At 36.3% G+C, this 19904-nt stretch overlaps 2 protein-coding genes across 2 annotated transcripts in view; one reads left to right on the top strand and one right to left on the bottom strand.

Moving 5' to 3' along the window:
- Positions 1 to 17334, bottom strand: part of PLCZ1 (phospholipase C zeta 1) — a 46683-nt gene extending 29349 nt beyond the window's left edge. The window contains exons 1-6 of the mRNA XM_017736660.1: positions 17276 to 17334; positions 16513 to 16663; positions 12453 to 12687; positions 5752 to 5953; positions 4045 to 4189; positions 2050 to 2205 (exon numbers count right to left, since the gene is read on the bottom strand). Coding sequence (XP_017592149.1) covers positions 2050 to 2205; positions 4045 to 4189; positions 5752 to 5953; positions 12453 to 12687; positions 16513 to 16663; positions 17276 to 17334 — 948 coding nt within the window. The remainder of the gene's footprint in view (positions 1 to 2049; positions 2206 to 4044; positions 4190 to 5751; positions 5954 to 12452; positions 12688 to 16512; positions 16664 to 17275) is intronic.
- Positions 17335 to 17380: 46 nt separating this feature from the next.
- CAPZA3 (capping actin protein of muscle Z-line alpha subunit 3) lies at positions 17381 to 18387 on the top strand. Its single transcript, XM_017736659.1, is given in 6 exon segments — positions 17381 to 17458; positions 17547 to 17886; positions 17889 to 18063; positions 18065 to 18183; positions 18186 to 18212; positions 18215 to 18387. Coding segments are annotated over 6 exon segments (912 nt in total).
- Positions 18388 to 19904: the final 1517 nt, after the last annotated feature.

The raw sequence follows: 19904 nt of genomic DNA, 5'->3' as shown, positions 1-19904 counted from the left end.
GAGGAGAGGAGAGGAGAGGAGAGGAGAGGGAATTTCCATGGAAGCCTCTAAAACCTAAAAGGAACCTGTAATTGGCAAATGTCACTCTGAAGTGTTTGGAGAAACTATGGGGTATTCCACTTCATGTACACACAAGAGAACTATTTAATTCTGATCTTGAAGAACACTGAGCTGGCTTTTTTGCTATTCTTGCTAGTGCTCCATGTTGAAAAAGTTGGAGCAGTAAATTATTTAGGTGACAGCTTTTTTTCCCCACACTAACTGAGAATCCTTCCCACAAAAAGGATTTTAAATTCATCATTTATGGTTCAGTAACATCTCTTTTGCACAGGTTAAGTAAAGAAGTCTGAATACTAAATTCAGAATTTGGCTTTCTCAAATGATAATGAATTTATCTAGGCCTTGAAAATGCACAAGTCCCAAGCTTTAAAGACGTGATGTCACTAAACTCCTTTTGAACATGGACCAAAAGTGGTTCTTGAAAAAGATGCCAGCCAAAAGTCAAGCTTACTACTGAATTTACAAATTCAGTCATAGCAATGTATTTCCATTGCTAAGTAAAATCCTACTGATTTTTCTTACATGCTTGATCAGAACATCTAGGAGAAATGGAGATGATCCTAATTTATGTTCATTCTCAGGATAATAATTTATTAAATTCAGACTTTTGTAACCATCTGAGGACAGTGGTGTTATTTAGGTAACTCTTATACCTTGCACAGATGGGGAATACATCTCACATTACTTTAATGTGTTGAAGACTCAGGAGAATGAGCTCACCTGATAGCATTTCCATACTTACAGACCCAGCAATGCATTTTCAGGCAAAACTCTACAGAGCTGACTCATGAAATCTCTAAGCTAGAGAAATACAAAGTATGAATTCCCTATATCACAGTCACCATATGTTAAGGGATGTATGCCACAGAAAGTAATATTTTTAAGTATGTGATTCAGTGACTCCATGTTCACTGATATTTTTGTGCTTGCTTCAGAGGATATATGATCCTTAGACATCTACTACACTGAATCCAGCCATGCTTTGAGAAGATTTAAAACAAGCCCTCCTGTCCAACATAGTTTATAATTTTTTCTAATAAAAAAAAACCAGTTTTCAAGGTTTCAAAATTATGTTGGACACTGTGTTGTAAAAAAATAAAATGCTACAATATTAAAAAAAAAATTGGCAGAGAAATGTGCATGCTAAATATATTTATTGTTATTGTTATATTTCCATAACAACATTGTTATGGAAATATAACAATATGGTAATACTTCAGCACATCTTCTGGACATATCACTTCAAAAATATTTTTCCTTGACAAATCCTTTAAAAATTACAAATTGTTGTGTGTTGTTTTTCCTTATTACAGTGCTTCCTCCCCACATTTCTTTTGCATTTTTTTAGCTACTGTAAAAAAAAAAAAAAGTGTAAAATAAAGCTCTCACTGGCAACAGTGACAAGCCTAAATAAGTATTTTTTATGTAGGCATGTATTTGTGCTAGAAGAGATTTGAAAAAAAAAATTTGTTGTTGAAAGAAAATTATGTACCAAGCCTGGAACAATGGAAATTTACTTGTTTTAGTCTTCAATAAAATTTTCAACACCCATCTAATTTCCTTTTCTAACTTCATATCCCAGGGGTCTCAGGCCACCAGCTGAGAAACACTGTCTTAGGGAAAAACACACTGAGGAAAAGAATGGCTTTGGAGCAGCAGAATGCAAAGAAAAAGCTTCATCATCGCTGTTACTGACAAAAAATGTAGATTCCAATTTCCATTTCAATAACATGCTTAAATTTCAGGAATTTCCTTCAATTTAAGCAACAAAAAATAAATCAGCAGATAACAGATACACCAGCATGTGACATCTTTCCATGTGGCTTTTTTATGCTGTTTAAATATTTTTTGTTACTACCTGAACTGTATTTCAGACACCAGATGTGACCCCTAAATTCAGTTTCAGAAGATTTTTTAAAATAAATAAATAAATCAAGAACTCCACAATTTTTTCCATGTCTTTCATAGAGAAAAATGAAAACTTATTACCTCAGGAGAAGGCAGTCGAGTCATGTCTACTTCACCACCAATTGGTGAAGAAAGAAGTTTGTCACCTAGAATACTTTTCAAATAGTGTGCCATTACTTCCTGTTGTTTAGGGCTGCAGTGGTTCTCCAAAGACAGTACAAGTGGATAGGCAGATGACTGGAAATATAATTTTAAGATTTTATTATTAATAAATAAGAATATGAATAATTGCTTTTCTGAAACATCTTACAAAAGTCCCCTTGGCAATCTGTATTTACCTTCATTTTCAAAACATTCAAAATATAGATCAGTTGTTTTAGGTTAGTAATGCAGTAAAAATCTCTCAGTATTTGTGGAAAGGAGCACAATTGAAGAAAAAAGTGCACCTTTGGAAAGTTAAAGCAGAGCTAGACATGTGCAGAGGTGTGAAAAGAGCTGTTTTGTTGTTTTGGTTTTAAAACATAAAATCAGATTCAAAAATTAAGATTGACAATGTAAAGCAGGATTAAACGTCTTTTTCTTTAGTTTGTGATGGATTTTAATTGACTACATTTCAAGTTGATAGTCTCCCCAAAGCTTGTTCAGAAATGATTGCCTTTACATGAACAAGCCATGCATATTTTTTATTTTTCATAATATCACAAACTTTTCTAGGGACTCTCTACACTTTTCTCATTACAATGCTCAAGCAAGGGAAATTGAGTAAAAATTAAAGGTGAAAGGTGAAAAAGGGAAATTGAGTAAAAATTAGAGAATAACTCAAAAAAACCTCATCCATTTAGACATATAAGTAAATCTCATAAATTGCCAGTAATACTGGTGGCTACCAAAAATAGTCTGAATGAAATTGTTGCTCAGGCAGGACCTAAATTGTCAGTAAGAGAAGTACCATTTAATGTTTTCCCTGTCTTTACACTTGTCCCCTGAGTATTTGCTACTGACTGTTAATAGAAGCACAGCTCAGCCTGGATGGACAGCTGGTACCAACCATCACCTATTGGGATTTTATCATCTCATTGGCACTTGGGCATGTGAAATGAAGTTTGCATTAGAGTTAAGTACAATATGTTGTGTATTAGCAAGAATAGAAGTTATATCTAATAGGTTTTGAAAAACAGTGAAATAAAATCATGTTTTTAATTTCACTTTTTAAATGGGAGACTAATTAAATTTTATATAGACAACAGAACAGTAAAAGCACAGCTTTGATTAACACTGAGAAGGCTATAAACACATCTGTATAAAAATCCATGTAAATTTATGATCATAGATGTATATATTCACACACATAATGCTGGCCTGAATCTGAGCGTAATCTTAATAGTCATTCAGGACTTCCTTCAAGCAGGAGTTTTGCCAGAAACCTATACAAAAGCCTGAGACAGTGCCAAAAACTCTCCACATTTCAGTGCTTTTTCAGAGGTTGGCAGAAGGGACATTGCCCTGATGAGTCACCTGGCAAAAAGACATCAGTAGCTGCTAACATTTATTTATCAGGTTCATCGTTCAAAATAGAGAGAGGAAATGGAAAACAAGGTCTCAAACTCATTACCTAATATTTTTGTCTACTTCAAAAATACATGTAGAATATAAGACAGACTGATATCAACAAAAGAATAGGTGAAGTAAAAACATTTAAAAGAGATAAAGAAGGAGAAAAACATCAGACCAATTCTGAACTAGTTCTTCACTTTATGATCAGTCCTTTCTTAAATGATCTCAGGTGAGAATTCCACCTAACAAGCTGAGTAAGATCACCTGAATCGTTTGCACCAAGTCTGGTTTATATTCATTATCAGGAAAATATGTTTATGATTCTTTTAAAAAGTTTTAAAAATACATGAAGAACAAATAGCAGAATTGTTCTGTAATTAATTTCAACAATGCCCATTGCCACAGTCTCTGTTTCATATGTTTTTTACCCTGGGGAATCTGTAAGAGCCATGTCCCTGGCTTTGTTAAAGCCGCCATCACATTCTAACCAACTTATGTATACATCCATTTATCTATACATACCATAAATGCATACTTGTCAATCACATGAATTACAGAACGAAATGGAATTTTGCTTGTTAAAGTGTGACCATGATACACAATAGGTTCATTGTTGGTTCCATCCCAGCAGTCAATTTCCAGGCAACGACATCCTTTTAAAAGAGCACTTCAGAAGAACAAGAGAAACAATTTTACAGCCAAAAGATACCACACTTTTTTATACAAGTTGCTGTATTCTGATTACAAGTACATTGATTAATTACAGAAAAACCACCTCATTTTCATCATAAATAAAAAGAAATTCTACAGAATTATACATATATGAGAGAGACATGTCTTCTCTTGTTTATTCTAGATGTGTTAGGTAATAAACTTAATTAGACCACTAAAGAATATGGGATTACCTGAATTATCTTCCTTAAAAGAATAAAAACAAGGGTCAAAGATTTCAACAAAGGAATTTTGGAATAAAGGCAAATTGTCATTTAAAATAAAGCAATAAATATTTTAAATGGTGTTTTCTATTACTGTTCCAAACTTGCTTGTAAGTTTGAGAATCACTGTATTTAAAAATCCATTGCACTTAGAGAACCAGTTTGCACTTGGTCTTTACGTAAGTCATCGTTCTTCCTGGCCCTTATTTCTAAGAGGGAGTACTAAAGTTTCTCAGGTGCCTTAACTTTACTGCTTTAAGTTTTAATGTGTTAGTGGCATCCCTTAAATTCATAGGTTTCTAATATATGACTTGCAACTAACTGAAACATTTCTTATAAACTACATTACTTAATTACCAATCTGTCTTTCACATGCTGCCTTTCACACATTAACAATATGTCAAATATGCCTCTAGCTGCATTTAGCATTTTCCTCACACCAATAGTACATAAAGAGGAAGAGAGAGTGGGTTACACCCTCTTCACAATTACTTTCAGCAATGCAGCATTAACATCATGGAATTTTAAATACCGTTAGAAATTCAGTGTTTCTGATGGTTGCATGTTACTGTCGAAAACTAAGAGAGCAACTGAAAAAAAGAGTTCAGGCAGATGATGGTTCCAACTCCTTTCTTCTTACTAGAGTAGTGCAAATAATAGGAATTCTGGACACCTCTCTTCCTAATTCTTAATACTTCCTGCCCTCTCAGTGTTGCCTTCATTACACAATCCATTTCGTTCTTCCCTGCCTTGGCAAAAAGGCATCCTGATCATCATCCTCTTGGAGGCACACACTGCAGAGAGCTTCCTCTCTCTGCTGGCTACTTGGGTTCCCATTTTGTTGTTGTTGTTTCTAAACTGCCCACATTGCAACATGCGTCGAACACAGATGTCCTTGACACAGACATACTCCAACATACATCCTGTATATTGATCAGATTAGGGCTTGTCTGGGAATTTTTCATTTCTTTCAGGGAGTTAGTTATTTTTGCATGACGTGTTGAGATTAAAAACTGATTTAATCATGTACTGTACACCATACTATGGATTTCATTTGCTGCAAGGTTGATTTTCTGAGATGTAAGTGAAAAAATAGATTGTTTCCAGACTATGAACAGATGGTTTGGCAAATATATTGAAAAGTGTACACACAATATAAAATACCACTCTCATTTTCAACTTCTATCTGTGATGGCTTTGTCCCTTATTGCCAAGTAGGATGGTATGTGACTTAGTATTCATTAAAAAAAAAGCCAAAGAATGTTTAAAATATTAAAAACCAATATCTAAATACCTGGTATATCCCCATAAATGACTGGGTCCCATTAGCTGGTCAGCTATCAAGTAGGTGTTGTGAGAAGATGAAATAAAATAGTCACATAATGGCTGGTTCATATCTTGATAGATGGTCCTGTGCTGGATTTTAAATATTGAACATTCATCTGACCGCATGTACCTTATAAATCCTTCAAATGACATCTGCCTTTTCTTCCTCACTGAACAAAAACAAAAGTAAAAATATCTCTGTCATGAAGCCAAACTGACAGTTATATCTACGTACTTTCTGAAATTTTTAATAGCCAGTTCTGAACACTGCTAAAGGTTGTACAGCACAACACTTTCCTGCAATTTTAAAATTCATGACAAAAGTATAAACAACACAAACATTAGATACATGTGACTCTGGAGCTCAGTTGCTGTGGTTCAAACTTCTGAGAGGAAATTAATGTACTTTGACACTTTTATTCTTCTGTGGACATGAGTAAGAAGAGTTTGCAGTAGTTATAATTAAATATAAAGTAAAATATTTGTTACTTTGGAAAGTAACATGCCAGACAATGCATTAAGAGAATCTTCTTTTCTCTTTTAAAAGAACAAGGATTGTTCTCTAAAATGTCAGTCAGAGATTTTCAATATAATCTTACAAAATAAATTATTCCTAGCACCAAATGTCTTCCCTAGGGGTGGAAAATTCCAAATAAGTATTGATCAAATCATGTTTTAAAATATTTGAAATAAAAATAGTATCTTAACAAAAGAAATAACTGCCCACACAGATGAATTGCAAATCACGCTTATTAAACTACTGCATTTATAACAAAATGAGCTAATTGCATCCATATCAGTGATAGTCATCCCATTTGTTTTGGGTTTGACTGATTTAATGACAAACAGAGCCATTACACTGCCAGCTACTGCTCCCAATGTCATGTTTCAAATGCAGTCATTTTGCAAATGATATCATCTCAAACGTCAGCTTTGCTTCAAAACATAGCTTGAATTAGTGTGGGATTTTGCCCAGTCCTTACTCTAAAATAACCTTATTGTCACCATAGCAGGCTAGTAGTAAATAAGCAGTAAATAATCCAAGATTATTTTATCCTAACAATAACTTAGAAGTCAATGCATACAAACTTGGGGGCTGGAAATACCTGCAGAAAACCCCCTTTTCTGACGTGTTAATGCCTACTACAGCTCTAAGAATCAGAATTTACAAGTTAGAATTGCAATTATCGATCTTCGGGGTGTGACAGAATGAAAGTTGTACACCTGAATGAGAATTTATAGAAAATTATTATTTCTCAGTTACACAGGTCTTTGAACTAGAAAAACTTGCAATGTTTTACAATTATAAAGAAAAATAGAAGGCCATCCAGACATCAAATATACCTTCACCCAAAAAATGTTATCCCTACCAGAAGTCTATCTTTAAGCTATTCTTCCAGATTTCCATTGATGAAGAATCCACAGACAACCCAGTAAAACCATTTCAACAGCTAAGTAACCTTATTGTTAGGAAGTTTTCCATAACAAGGAAACAGAAGTTTACCCTGAAACTTCCTTGCTGTCCAAAATCCAGTGCTTTCCACAAAAACAAATCTAATCCAGGGCATCTTTCTGTTTCAGATTTCTGATAATTTTCATTTTTCTTCTGTCCACCAGTGCTGTTAATCTTTCGTAGGAAAAAACAGGATACTATTTCTTTATGGAATGTCCTGACAAACTCCTCCTTACAATCTTAGAGGGGTTTAGATATCTATTATTTGCTCCATTTTTTTTCTGTTAACTGAGTGTCTAGTTCCTTGGATGGTCCCTTTCTAAAATAAATATTATATTTGATCTTTTCCAGTCTTTTAATTTATCATGCGTTTTCCCCCTATTTTCAAAAGTAACCTTTGACTTGTGTATAAAAAGTCAAGCTTGTTATAGTCAGTTTTCTAAGAACTTGGATTTGTCAACCTGTCTTCACTAACCTGATTACATCATTAAAGAAGGTCCTAACCTGTTTTAGCCATATTTTGGCTGAGATCTTACTTAAATTAATACTATTAATAATATTAAGGGGCAGATTGTACTTATTGCATCAGGATTTTCTTTGGTCTTCTTTTAACTAGCAGATTTACCGGATGACTTATTGCTACCCTGATGATCTTGAAAATTGTATCTTATTTAGTATCTTGACTTAGATTTATCCACTTGGATTTATGCACGTGTTATATTGTTCTATACTTGTAACAATTGGATTAAGTTTCTACTTTCTCGATCTTTAAAAAGCATTTTGAATTTTTTTACATTATTCAGAATACATTCATCCTGTATTCTTTGCCTAAAATGAATTACATTTCTGGTTAATTTATTTTTCATGGTTTATATATTTCTTTGAGCAATTACAAGTAGAGCTAGTAACTATGTGTGTTTGTGTGTGCATGTGTGTGTGTGTATTTTTTATTTTCTAACAAGTCTTACCTTTTTCTGCATTTATTTATTACATTAGTGAAAAATACTGGCTTTTCAAAGTCTTGCTTATTTTCTGAATTATTTATGATGCCTTCCTGGCTGTTTGTGTCATTGACAAAAGTTAACTGCAATATTCTCAAGAGAAATGAATGTTTAGGGAAATATGCTGATGACAATAATCCCCCAAAAATGGAAATATAGCATTGCTTTGTTAGTCAATGTGTAAACTCTTGGACTTCAGTAAAGCTGAAGCTCATGTCCCCAGTCAACAGACTAAAAATCTTTTTATTTTTGTAGGGCTTATTACAGTCCCTTACATTTCTGAGGAATAGCCCAGTCATACTATTTTCTGACCACTTACAGACATTTTCCGCTTCTACATTAAAGGAAATGGGAATTCATCTCCATAACTACTCCACAGTGAAAAGACTTTCATCAAGGCCTTACATTTCTCCCCTGGAGGAACCTGTCTTTTTCTCCATTAGGACCTTTTAGCAGGAGTTAGCGTGCACACACATCCATTTGTCATAGAAAGGGAAGGCAAGAAAAGATTTCTTTCTTCTCGTTGCCTCTTTTTGTTCACAAAAGTTCAATTATTTTTTTCTTGCCCTCCTCTTTTGGATATTGTGGGATTCACTTTATTAACAGCATTCTTTTATATTGGGTTTTTGTTTTTCAAATCTGATTTAAGAAAAAATTATTTTTCTCATTTCTCCTGTTAAGGTAAACCCCAGCTCTGCCATACATATAAATACTGTCATATCAGAGAGGTATTATGGATATAATCTGAGTATTTGAAAGAGTCAGATTACATTTTACATTATTTTTAGAGTTTATTACATTCCGCTTTCTTATTTATCTTGTAACTTCTTTGAAAGTATTTTTCTTGCTCTTTGGAAAGAAAAAATTGAAAACTTTTGTAAGATGTTTGCTGCCCTGAAGGCATGTAGAGTACCCACACTGAAGCAGACAAAACAAGTCAGAAATCACTATGCACTGCCCAGAGCCTCCTGCAAGACCTGTTTCCTCACTGAAGGGACTGAGTACAACCTGCAGCCCTGACAATACAGGGGGAGAGGTGCCTGGACCGAAGTAGAGACTGGGGTGTGGGGAGGAGAAGAGCCTGAACTGAATTTGAGACTAGGAAATGGGGAGGAAGGTGTTTCCCATGTTTTTAAATCTATGTATGTGTTTCTTGTTTCCTAAGAGCTAAAGTAATAATTAAATGCATATGTAACTTGACCTCCAGAGACAGAGAAATGGGTACAAATATGTTTGCAGGGAATTTTTGGGGTGAAAACTCATGACGAATACTGGCAATCAGAGATTAAGTTGTTTCTCTGCCATATTGGAAGAAGGAAGCTTTCATTCATCGTTAAAATTCAGGAGAAGCATCATCAGATGGAATTTCATACTATGAAACTTGACTAGTTTACATCAGGCTAAAACATCAGGCTAAAACATTCATCCTCTAAGGGAACAGTAAAGAGAGAAATATTTCCTTCATTAAAGTAAGAATACAGTTATTCCCTTTCTACTCCGAGTTTATATTCTAGGGAGTCTTTTTTCTACCTTACCCACACTTATGACTGGTGCCTACTGGAATAAAGTATCTGTCTGAACAGCAGTTCAGTTTCTAAGGGCTTATATCTCATAGTCATCTTCTGCTGAAAATTTTCCCTGACACTGGATATTTACACACCCTTTCATACATTTTGTCTCACAAATCCAGTGACAGCCATTGTCTTAGTTGAGATCTTTAAGTCATCTTTCTTACTTCACAAGATTTTTTATGAAATCCGTAGGAATTTGGTGGAGCTGTCTACTTTGTTAAGTCTGGTTTATACTGGCCAATGGGATCAAATGTTCTCTCCTGAAAATTTATGCTCTCCATCCTGCTCTGTCTCTCACACACATGCACAAAAAAAACCCCTCAAAAAACCCTTAAGACTGTATATCCTAGGAATAAACTGAAAATGTTTTTTGATTCACAAATACATTCTGGATTACTCAAAGTCTTTATCTGACACATGCACCAGGCTTATATTGTTATTTACAAAGCAAGCTAGTTGTTTAAGAGAGGATTGCATTTTTGCCCTGTTTTTCTATTACCTAGCAGGAAAATAGGCAGGAGTAGAATCTTTGAAAGGCACTACAAGGTAAATAATAATGGGATGCACCTCCTTATCCTCCTGTCCCTCTAATCCTATCCATGCAAATACTGAATAATGAGCAATTTTTTTTTTTTTTAAAGACGTATATACCAAGCTTAAAACAAAATGCATTTAGTTGGCATGTTTTCTTTAATCTCATTTAATGAGTCGAGGTTTCTATTCAAAGCTAATAGTAAAATGGGCAGATAATGGAAAGTTTGTGAAGAAAAAAACTGACATTTGGATGTTAGCAAGACACAACTGTCAGGTGTGACTCACATACTCATATTTTGTGATCAATTCCATAGAAATGGTTCTTTCTGCCAAAAATGCAAGCTTTTAGCACACACGTGAAAAAAATATTAGTGTAGCATTTTGACATTAGACATTTGAATTATATAATAAAAATGAAAGAGTAATTCATTCCAAACTGGCCTGAACTAGCTACGGTACCCACAGAGAGTAAATTCAGAGTTATCTGGCTCAATAGCTTTGAAAATCTCTCTGCACAAATGGTAGGGATGCACTAAATGCTATAGATGGATTTATCAGTTATATGTAAAATCTAGTCACTGTTTTCATCCTAATCTTGACATACCCATGCTATCACATTTATCAGAGAATGTTCATTACTATTAGCAAACCTGTCAATCAAACCTGCCCTCTTCCCTTTCTGTAATACACAGGGCAAGGGTGGCAGGTGATTCCAACAGATCATCCTGATGAATAACATTCTGTAGCAAATTCAGAACGACATTTGCACAAAATGGTCTCTCACAATACCATATGAACCACCTATCATGTCAATCATAACTGGAACTTTTCAATAAATATGTTTGCGTGGGAGTTTGAATTCACTCAAAGGAGCAGGAGCAATACAGAGATTATTATTTCCAATTGCGAGGCAAACAATTTTATCACAGATGAAGAAACAAACAAGAATTTGGCTCAGCATCTGAAATTTAAACCAGACACTAAATTAAACCTATAGTTGGTTTGCAAAGGTGCTTTCTAATGAACTGAAGATTTTTCATTGTTATCTGTGTTATAGCTTTTAACTTTCCCATCAAAACAGGTAACATGAAATAAAAGGAACCTTTTAAACTGGTAACTTGTACAATTAGTAAACATATTAGTTCCTCAGAAAGAGTAGAATATGTTCAATGAAATACAGTCAAATTTGAGAGGCAACCTCAAAGAGTAAAGGCATAAGGAGTCATGTGCTTTGCAGCTATTACTGGACAGTAAGTGCCTCTTAATGAAACACCAAATGTCTTCTGTTTCTCATTGAAAAAGTGGCATTTTCCATTTTTTTCTTCCACCACAGGGCAACATAGATAATCCCGGATTATTATCCCAGAAGAAATATTTTCTCCTTGGGTTTGTTTTTCTTAACCAGTTATCAATTCCACCTATTTTCAAAGACTGGGAACCAAGGAAACTAAAGAATTCAACATATTCCACTGAATAAAGTAACAGCTTGCATCAAAATGCAGTTATATCCTTTGCATACCTTAGCTGTAAATTTTGCCTCAAGCTGAATTCAGTGAAACTCAGCAGAAGTATTACACCACAACTTGAGGCACCTTTCAATAGGTGAAGAGCGTGTTACAGATTTATGAACCTCTCCTCGCCTCAGAACTCTCATGATTCAGAAAGGGTGACCAGACACCTATGAAAATCTTACACAGTGCTTCTGCAAGCCAGTCAGAGGGACATAAAAGTCTTGCCTGACACCTTGCATTATCACCAAATGACTCAAGGGAGAGAAGACAGTATAATGAGCAGACAAGCAAAATGGCAGATAAGAACCCTACAAAAACCAAATTAAAAATGGTTTGTAGTGAGCTGAAAACAGAATATATAGAAGGACTAGAAAAAAAAGATTAATGAAGGACTAAAAAAGAAGACAGATAAATGACAGAAAAAAGAAGAGATCAGAGAAAGGAGGGCAGCATGAAAATAAATTAAAACTCAGGGAGAAAAGAATAATATTTAGATAAAAAGATTTTTTTTTAAAGAAAAGATATGAGGTTTTGCAAAACACAGTCATTGACAGAAGCACAGTAAAGAGCTAGATATCAAATAAATAAACTGTGCATACCTTCATCAATGGGTTCATACTTCATAATAATTTCTAAGGCAGTTGTTTCATCAACTTCAGTTTGAAATTGTTCTTTTACAAGAAATTTGATGAGCTGGGTGTCAGTTAGAATTACGCCATCTGACGAGTAAGCCCTGAATAGTTCTTCATATTCAGGTCTGTGTACAAGAGCTCGATAAATTGCTCTGAAGTCGTCCATGCTAATTACGTCTCCTAAGTGTTTGTCAAGAGTCCTCTGGGGGGAAAAAAGCAAGCACAATAATTAAAAAAAATAATTCAATAAAACAACATGCAATGATACAAAGTTGCCCACCAAACACTCTTATAACTGACCATAAGAGCGAGAATCACAGAAGAACCCTCAGGCAACACTGACTACAATGCATTATCAGATTATACTCATCAACTTTTAGATTACACTTTGTGTGCTACAAATATTTTATATAAAGTAAAATGGACCATATGACATAATTAGCATCTAAATAAGTACAATAAATTTAGATTTAATGCATTTTTAATATTAAAATACATTGCAGAAAATCTCTAAAATGCTATGCATTAAAGTAAATTTGCAACATAAAACTTATCAAGTGGAAAATATATTTAGTATAATACCTCTGCAACAGCTATTTGCACCATATTTTAAATACTGTCAGTTAAATTTGCATACAAAATACAGAAACCAATAATCTTAAAAATGAAATAAGGATGACCAAATTATCAAGAGATATAAGTCTTTCAACACTTCAAATAAGAAACACTGTTAAAGTTTGAAGACAGGATATTTTATAATAACCTATGACATCATGTTCTATTCTTAACAAGCCAGAATGTTTGACTTAGATTAATTATTCACACTTTCAGAATTCTTGAATTGTAAGCTTGTTTTCATAGAGTTTACAAAATGTTAGCATAGTAATTAATTTTAGTGTTTCAGTATAAAAGCCCCTAGAAAAGTTAAAAGGGCAAGACAATTTGCATAGAATAATGGTTTTTTACCATTTCTGCCTTTTACATCTTTCTCAGGTTTACAATTCTATTTTTCCTTTAAAATTTTCTACTCAAAATAAATAACTGCATACTAAATATCAACGTTTCTAACATTTTAGCCTGAATTATTCTTGAAAGTTGCCAAATAAAGAGAAATCTGCTGACAGAATTGCTCACAAAAATCACACATAAATAGCAATCTATTGCCTCCGTGATTATCACTGTAAGTTGACCAAAATTCCTATTTTTTGGCTCCTTAAACTGAGGCTGCCAAATAGGCTAAGTTCCAGCATCCAAAACATGGCACTTACTACGGCTGGTTTGGTTTCCACAAAAGTGTCTGTAAATAGGAAATTGCTTACTTCAGCTCTGACTGCTCTTTGATCAAGACTTTTGATTACTGCTAAATTAGATTGGTTTTGAAGCCATACCATAAAACCTAAAATTTTAATGATCCATTGCCAGTTTCTTCCTATGCAATACAGTTCCTACTGCACTTCTGATTAAGTACAACAGTAGGGGTAAAACATATTAGATAACCGAAACAAATACAAAATTAAATTTCATGAGAAGTTCTAGTGAAAAGTCTTACCAATCAGTACTTCAGTATTTGCTTTGAGTTTGTGGAAGAGAATAATAATGATCATTTTTAACAGAAATCACTAGCAAGAAAATATTTCAGTACAAATGAGAATTATACGTTTCATTGCTGCTGAAAAAATTCCCCATCTAAGGTTGATATCCCCAACCAAATTTTTAATATTCTTAACAATACTGCAAATTTGCTCATAACCATTAACTAGGAAAAGAAAATACCAACTTATTTTGGAAATAAACAGTCTATCAGGACTTGGAAGATGTTCACTTAGTTACTGGCACAAAATAAAGCTGCGCAAAAAAATTAAAGTTTCTATTTCAGTTGCCCCTTGATGAAATACAGGCAATAATACTACACAGGAGAACTCTTCAAATTAAAGTGATAAAAGTCATGTCACTATAAAAAGACATTCTCATAATTTTTTTGGTAGATTTTATCATTCTTATTTTTATTAACGCACATCAAATATTTGCTGTTCGGAAAAGAGGAAACAAAAAGTCTTGAGAGAAATTATATGAAAATTTATTGTTCCTTAAAACCTTAATGGTCATAATTCTGATATTGTTCCAAAGAATATTACAGTAAAGGAACTCAAAGAGAACAGACAAGAAAAAAAGGAGATTTTTCTTTTCAATTATGTTTTCTATTAAATGTATTTTGCTATGTATAACCATTAGATTAACAACTGATGTGTAGTTACTGACGATGTCAGTAAGATTCCCTTCCAGAATGCTTTGAATTTTTACATGTTATTACACTGATTAAATATTTGAGCCCCCAAACTACTGAACACAGGTAAATCTTTCTCAAATAGCAAAGATCACCTAAGAGTACTGCTACAAATAACTAGATCAGGCTGTTGGGTATAATATGTTGTTAAATACTAGATCAGACTTGTTCTTTGCAGGTCACTTCCCTCAAATAATCCCTCTCTTCTCTACCCACAGCTGACCATTTCTCTCAAATTCCTGTCAGATACCAAAGTAGGTGGAAGACAGAGGAAACAATGAGGAGTATTTTTAGGTTCTCAAGAGATTCTCAAGGTTGGCAATTGTGTCAATGCAGTGCAAGTTCAAAAACCACAGGAATCCTCTTTAGCCAGGGTTGAGCTCATGCTGCTGGTTTTACCTTGGCTTGACAAGGCAAACAATGAGAGAGGAAGAAGAAAGGGTGAGGAAAACTTAGTGACTTTCTTCTCACGACCTAAAAGTTTCTGACTTGCCATAGTTCATTCTTCTCTGCCAAATCAGGACAAAATCAGCCAGATCAGCCAGCTGGTTGCAACATTCTCAAAAGAGTCATACATATATATATATATATATATATATGAATACACTTGGTTTCATTCCCTTAGGGAAACAGCATTACCAGACAGCTATTTTGGGGGAAAACAAATGAGGTAAAAGGGAGGACCTTACATTTTTTGAGTCATTACTAGAAGGGACCTGAAGAACATGTAAACCCAGTATGTGCCAAGGCACTCAATTTTGTAGTATTTGCTCACTGAGACAAGATCCACTTGGCAGTAGTTTGCTTACCTACACTAAATTATTAAGTCCAATTTCTAGCTGTATCATGTAACTTTCACAGAAATCTCTTAAACACTGCCATGTCTCAAGGCCAAATCCTTTCCCTGGGGGTTAGACTGCAATTCCCATCCATTCAGGCACACCTCTTAAATACTACAGGAGAGGTATAGTGGAGAACTGAATGAATGCGGGCTGAACCTAAAGCCTGAACAGCTCAGACGAGTCTGTGTTGTCTTCCTGGCAAGAGGATTTTTAGGAAGTTGCTCTAGTGGCTCTGCCCAGCATCAGACAGGCACATCTCGACTCCTTAGCTGGATCACAGAAGAAGAAGATGGGATGAAACCAGAATGCTTCAACTTTTCTCAAGTGCAGCCATGTTACATTAAGAAATAGGAATCAAAATCTACATATTTTCCATCTTACACTAATTCATTGTGGTGAAAAGACAGTGTCATGTGGATGTCAGTCTCCTCTCCTAAGTAACAAGCAATAGGACAAGAGGAAGTGGCCTCAAGTTGTGCCAGGGATGGTTTAGATTTATCTGTTAGGAAAAATTTCTTCACTGAAGGGGTTGTCAAGCATTGGAACAGGCTGTCCAGGGAAGTGTGTGAGTCACTGTTCCTTGCAGGTGTTTAAAAGATGTGTCGATGTGGTGCTTAGGGACAAGGTTTAGTGGTGGATTTTTCAATATTGTATTAATGGTTGGACTCAGTGATCTTAGAGGTATTTTCCAATCTAAATTATTCTGATTCTAATGCAAGCCCTTGGTTATCTATTTTACACAGATACAAAAGACCTGGAGGAGGCAAATTCTTTGCTGATTTTGCACACCATACTAGCACGAGATACACTTCCAAAAAATTAATTTTAAAAAATCAGCAAATGTAGGACATGTGGAACTGAACTTTTAAGCTGTTAATTGCTTAATGTACATCCACCTTACCCTGAAAATATGTTTTAGATGGTCTTCATCAAAAGGTATTTGCATTTTTTCAAGCAGCCTCATGCAACCCTCTAAATCAGTATTCCCAGTCTTGAAATCATTCTGAATGAGATTCCAAAACCACGTATGAGAGGTGAGGTTAAGGAAGATTCTGCCCCATGAAATTGCCTTTTAACTGGGGAAGCAGGGGGAGAAGTTTAATTTTGTTAAACCTAAGAAGCTTGTGCTTTCCTTTCCTCATACTCTAGAACATCCTGGCCTCTGAGAATGCAGCAGGCCCTGAGGTGTGCAGGAAGAGATTTTTGCTCTGTCCTCAGAGACTCTGAGGGCAGTGATTAGAAGGGCCAAAAGGAGGGTGTGAAGGAGATCAAGGAGTGATCAGGGTGCAGAAAGGGGTGCAGTGAGAGGAGAAAAATGTGGGGAGGCCAAAGGGATTCAGCAGTGGCAGGGAACAGTGGGGCGTGCCAAGAAACATCAAGGAGTGAGTGCTCCCATCACTGTGACCACCCAAACATTATCAGCCGGCCCTGGCTGACTGGACAGGCTGCCCCAGGTCCTTCCTGCCATCCTGGGGGTCCCTCGTGTGCCCAGACCAGGTCCAGGCCTGAGGGGAAAGAGATGTGTGGGGGGGTCCCAATGGCAGCTGTCACAGGGCAGGGAGGGGAGACGAGGAGAAAGTAGCAGAGGAAAAGGATATCTGTTCTCATCCATGGTGGCTGTGCATCGCCAGCAGTGGCGTTGCCAGCACCTCGCTTGGGCTCACAGCGGGCTCCTCATGCCACTGTGCCCTGTTCTAATGGCATGGAATGTTTGCTCCCCCATCCTTCCAGTGCCGCTCTGGTGATGTCACAAACTGCAGGCCCCCAGCATGGGCCCCTTCCTGCCACTGCTCCGCCACCCTGGCACCATCTCGTGGCTTTTTCTTCCAGCTCGAAGCGGCCCCCAGGCGCTGCCCTGAGCCGCCCCCTCGCACCCTTAGGATATCCCACCCCCCTGGCATGTGCAGCAGGCAGGAGCTGCGTGAGGCAGAGTAGGCCTTTGGCAGCCACCTGTGCCAATGTCCTCCTGGGGAGTTTGGCCAGCTTGGCCGAGGTCTCTCTGCTCTGCTCTGAGGGGACAAGCTGGTGAGGCACGAGGCTGTCACCACAACAGCATCTTCCCCTGCAAATAACCAGGAGCACCCTGCTACCAACCCCCTGCAGCGACTTGGGGCAAAACCCCTTCTTGGGGCCTTGGGGGAAGCAGGCAGCTCCATGGCACAGTGTGATGGTGGATGTTGGGGAACGGCGAGAGGCCACTCCAAAAGGCTGGGAGGCCACCCGAGCTCCCACTTCCCTACAGGGAACTGCTGTGTGCTCAAAACCAGCCTGGGCAAGAGCAGCTGTCTGTGTCCTGCTTTGAGGCACACCAGCATCAGCCTTCAAATCACTGGGACAGCCTCTGGAAATCAGGCTGGACTTTCGCCCTGACTCCATTTCCCACTCATTTTACAGGGATTCTTCTCCAGGCAAACTCCTTCAAAGTTGCCAGCTTCCATGTAACTGTCAGCAAGCCTGAGCGAGACTCTAAATGTGACAGACCAAAGGCAGTTTGCCACAGATTTTATGAAACTTGTGAAAGCTGAGGACACCAAGTTTTGAATTGACATTCTGGAAAACATTCAGGTTTTGTCAGGGATATATGGGGGGAAAATCTGTCAAGGAATTCCCTGTTACTCACACTTTCATGAACTGGAATAAACTATGGAATGATCAGCTTCTGAGCACTGAGGTCTGCAATGCAGGAGTGCCTCAAAGCTTACTGAAATACAGTCTTTGGTATTATGACCTAAATAATAAAGGGGGAAAAAAAGACAAAATGGAGTTGTTTAATTGATTTATTTCTGGATCACTCAGGAGAGTACAGAGACTTCCATGAGTCAATCATCGCTTTAAAAATAATTCAAGTCTGTAGTGACTGGAAGTAATTTGCCCTTATTTTTTTTTTTTTTTTTTATTTTCTTCATGTATTTTTCAAGTATTTTACTAGTAATGGTCAAAATGTCAAAGCCAGCACAGTGCTACAGGTGAGTAAACAAATTCTTACTTTCCTTTGTATTTTTAACCAAAATTATATTCACTTGTGTAACTTCACACCAAATGAACATTGATTATAAAGAAGTTCATAAGGTAGATTGGCAAAGATATTGGGACATTATATCGAGATTTTTTTCATTGCTACTGAAACCCTGTAAATTCAGCTTTCAGGCTTTTCTTGGGATATATCTCTGAATCCCTAATGCAGGCACATGAACAAAAGGAAGATCAGCACACAGGAGGAATAAATTTCTTATAGCTAGTGAAGAGGATATTTCAGGACTGATCAGGGATGTATGCTGGGTGTTGCAGCATTAAAGAATAAAGTAATGCTACTTCCCCTCTCCCAGTGTTTATTACAAAGGCCAAAGGAATGTATGTGATTTTGGTTCACTTTCAAACTGTGATAGTGATTATTTCCTAACATTTATCACAAATTATAACAAACACTTACCATCCTTGGTGTTTTCTGTAAACAAAACTTTCAAGCAGAAACAAAGTTTAATTTCAAGCACTATTGTAAACACTACACTTTCAAAGAAAGTTGGTGTGAACATTTAAGCATTATTCTTACAAATATTAGGTGTTTTTAATGAAAGCATAAGATTTTGCTGTTGTTCATCATGGCTGGTGGGAACTGCAGTGCCACAGAGGTTGAACACACCCGTTTCTAAATACTCATCAGTGACTTTATAGCTTCACTGCTGGCCATGATTGGTTTCATTGTCTTGTTTTTAAAATATAGTAAAGAGCTACACATTGCTATGGTTTTGGGGAGAAAAAACATCGTGCAAAATGGACATCTTCAGATTACTTTTTTGATGAAAAATGAAGATTTTGCATATATACTGTCCCCTGATTTGGGAGGTTCCTTTCTCTATGTATCTGGATATGACAATTAATTTCCCAGAGAAACCAAGGCAGCTGAATAGGGAGAAGGATGGAGCATGGAGAGCATTTCCTGTGCTCCCTCAGTTCTTCACAGAGCTGCATTACCTATGGGTCATTCTCTTTTCACCCTACAGCTGCTACTGAGATCCATCCAACACCAATCCAGCCCTTTAGTGCCTATGCTGCTGCTGGAGACCATTCAATGAGCAAGCAGCTGTCTTTGCACGGAATTTGGTTGACTATGTGATTATTTCTTCATTGAAAGTAAAAGTAATTTTATTAAAAATGTTATACAACCCAGGGCGGTGATAATGAAGATGGGCTGTTCTGAGTGTAGTTCATGTCTGCAGTACCAAAAGATAGATGAAATGTTGGACATAGATTTAAGTGCTAACAGAAACAGATATAGCACTAAAAATCCTGGAT

The sequence above is a fragment of the Corvus brachyrhynchos genome, unplaced genomic scaffold, assembly GCF_000691975.1.
Source record: "Corvus brachyrhynchos isolate BGI_N302 unplaced genomic scaffold, ASM69197v1 scaffold246, whole genome shotgun sequence".
In the NCBI taxonomy this organism is placed as follows: Eukaryota; Metazoa; Chordata; class Aves; order Passeriformes; family Corvidae; genus Corvus; species Corvus brachyrhynchos.
Note: the sequence above shows the minus strand (reverse complement) of the source record. Positions and strands in the feature narration are given on the sequence as shown.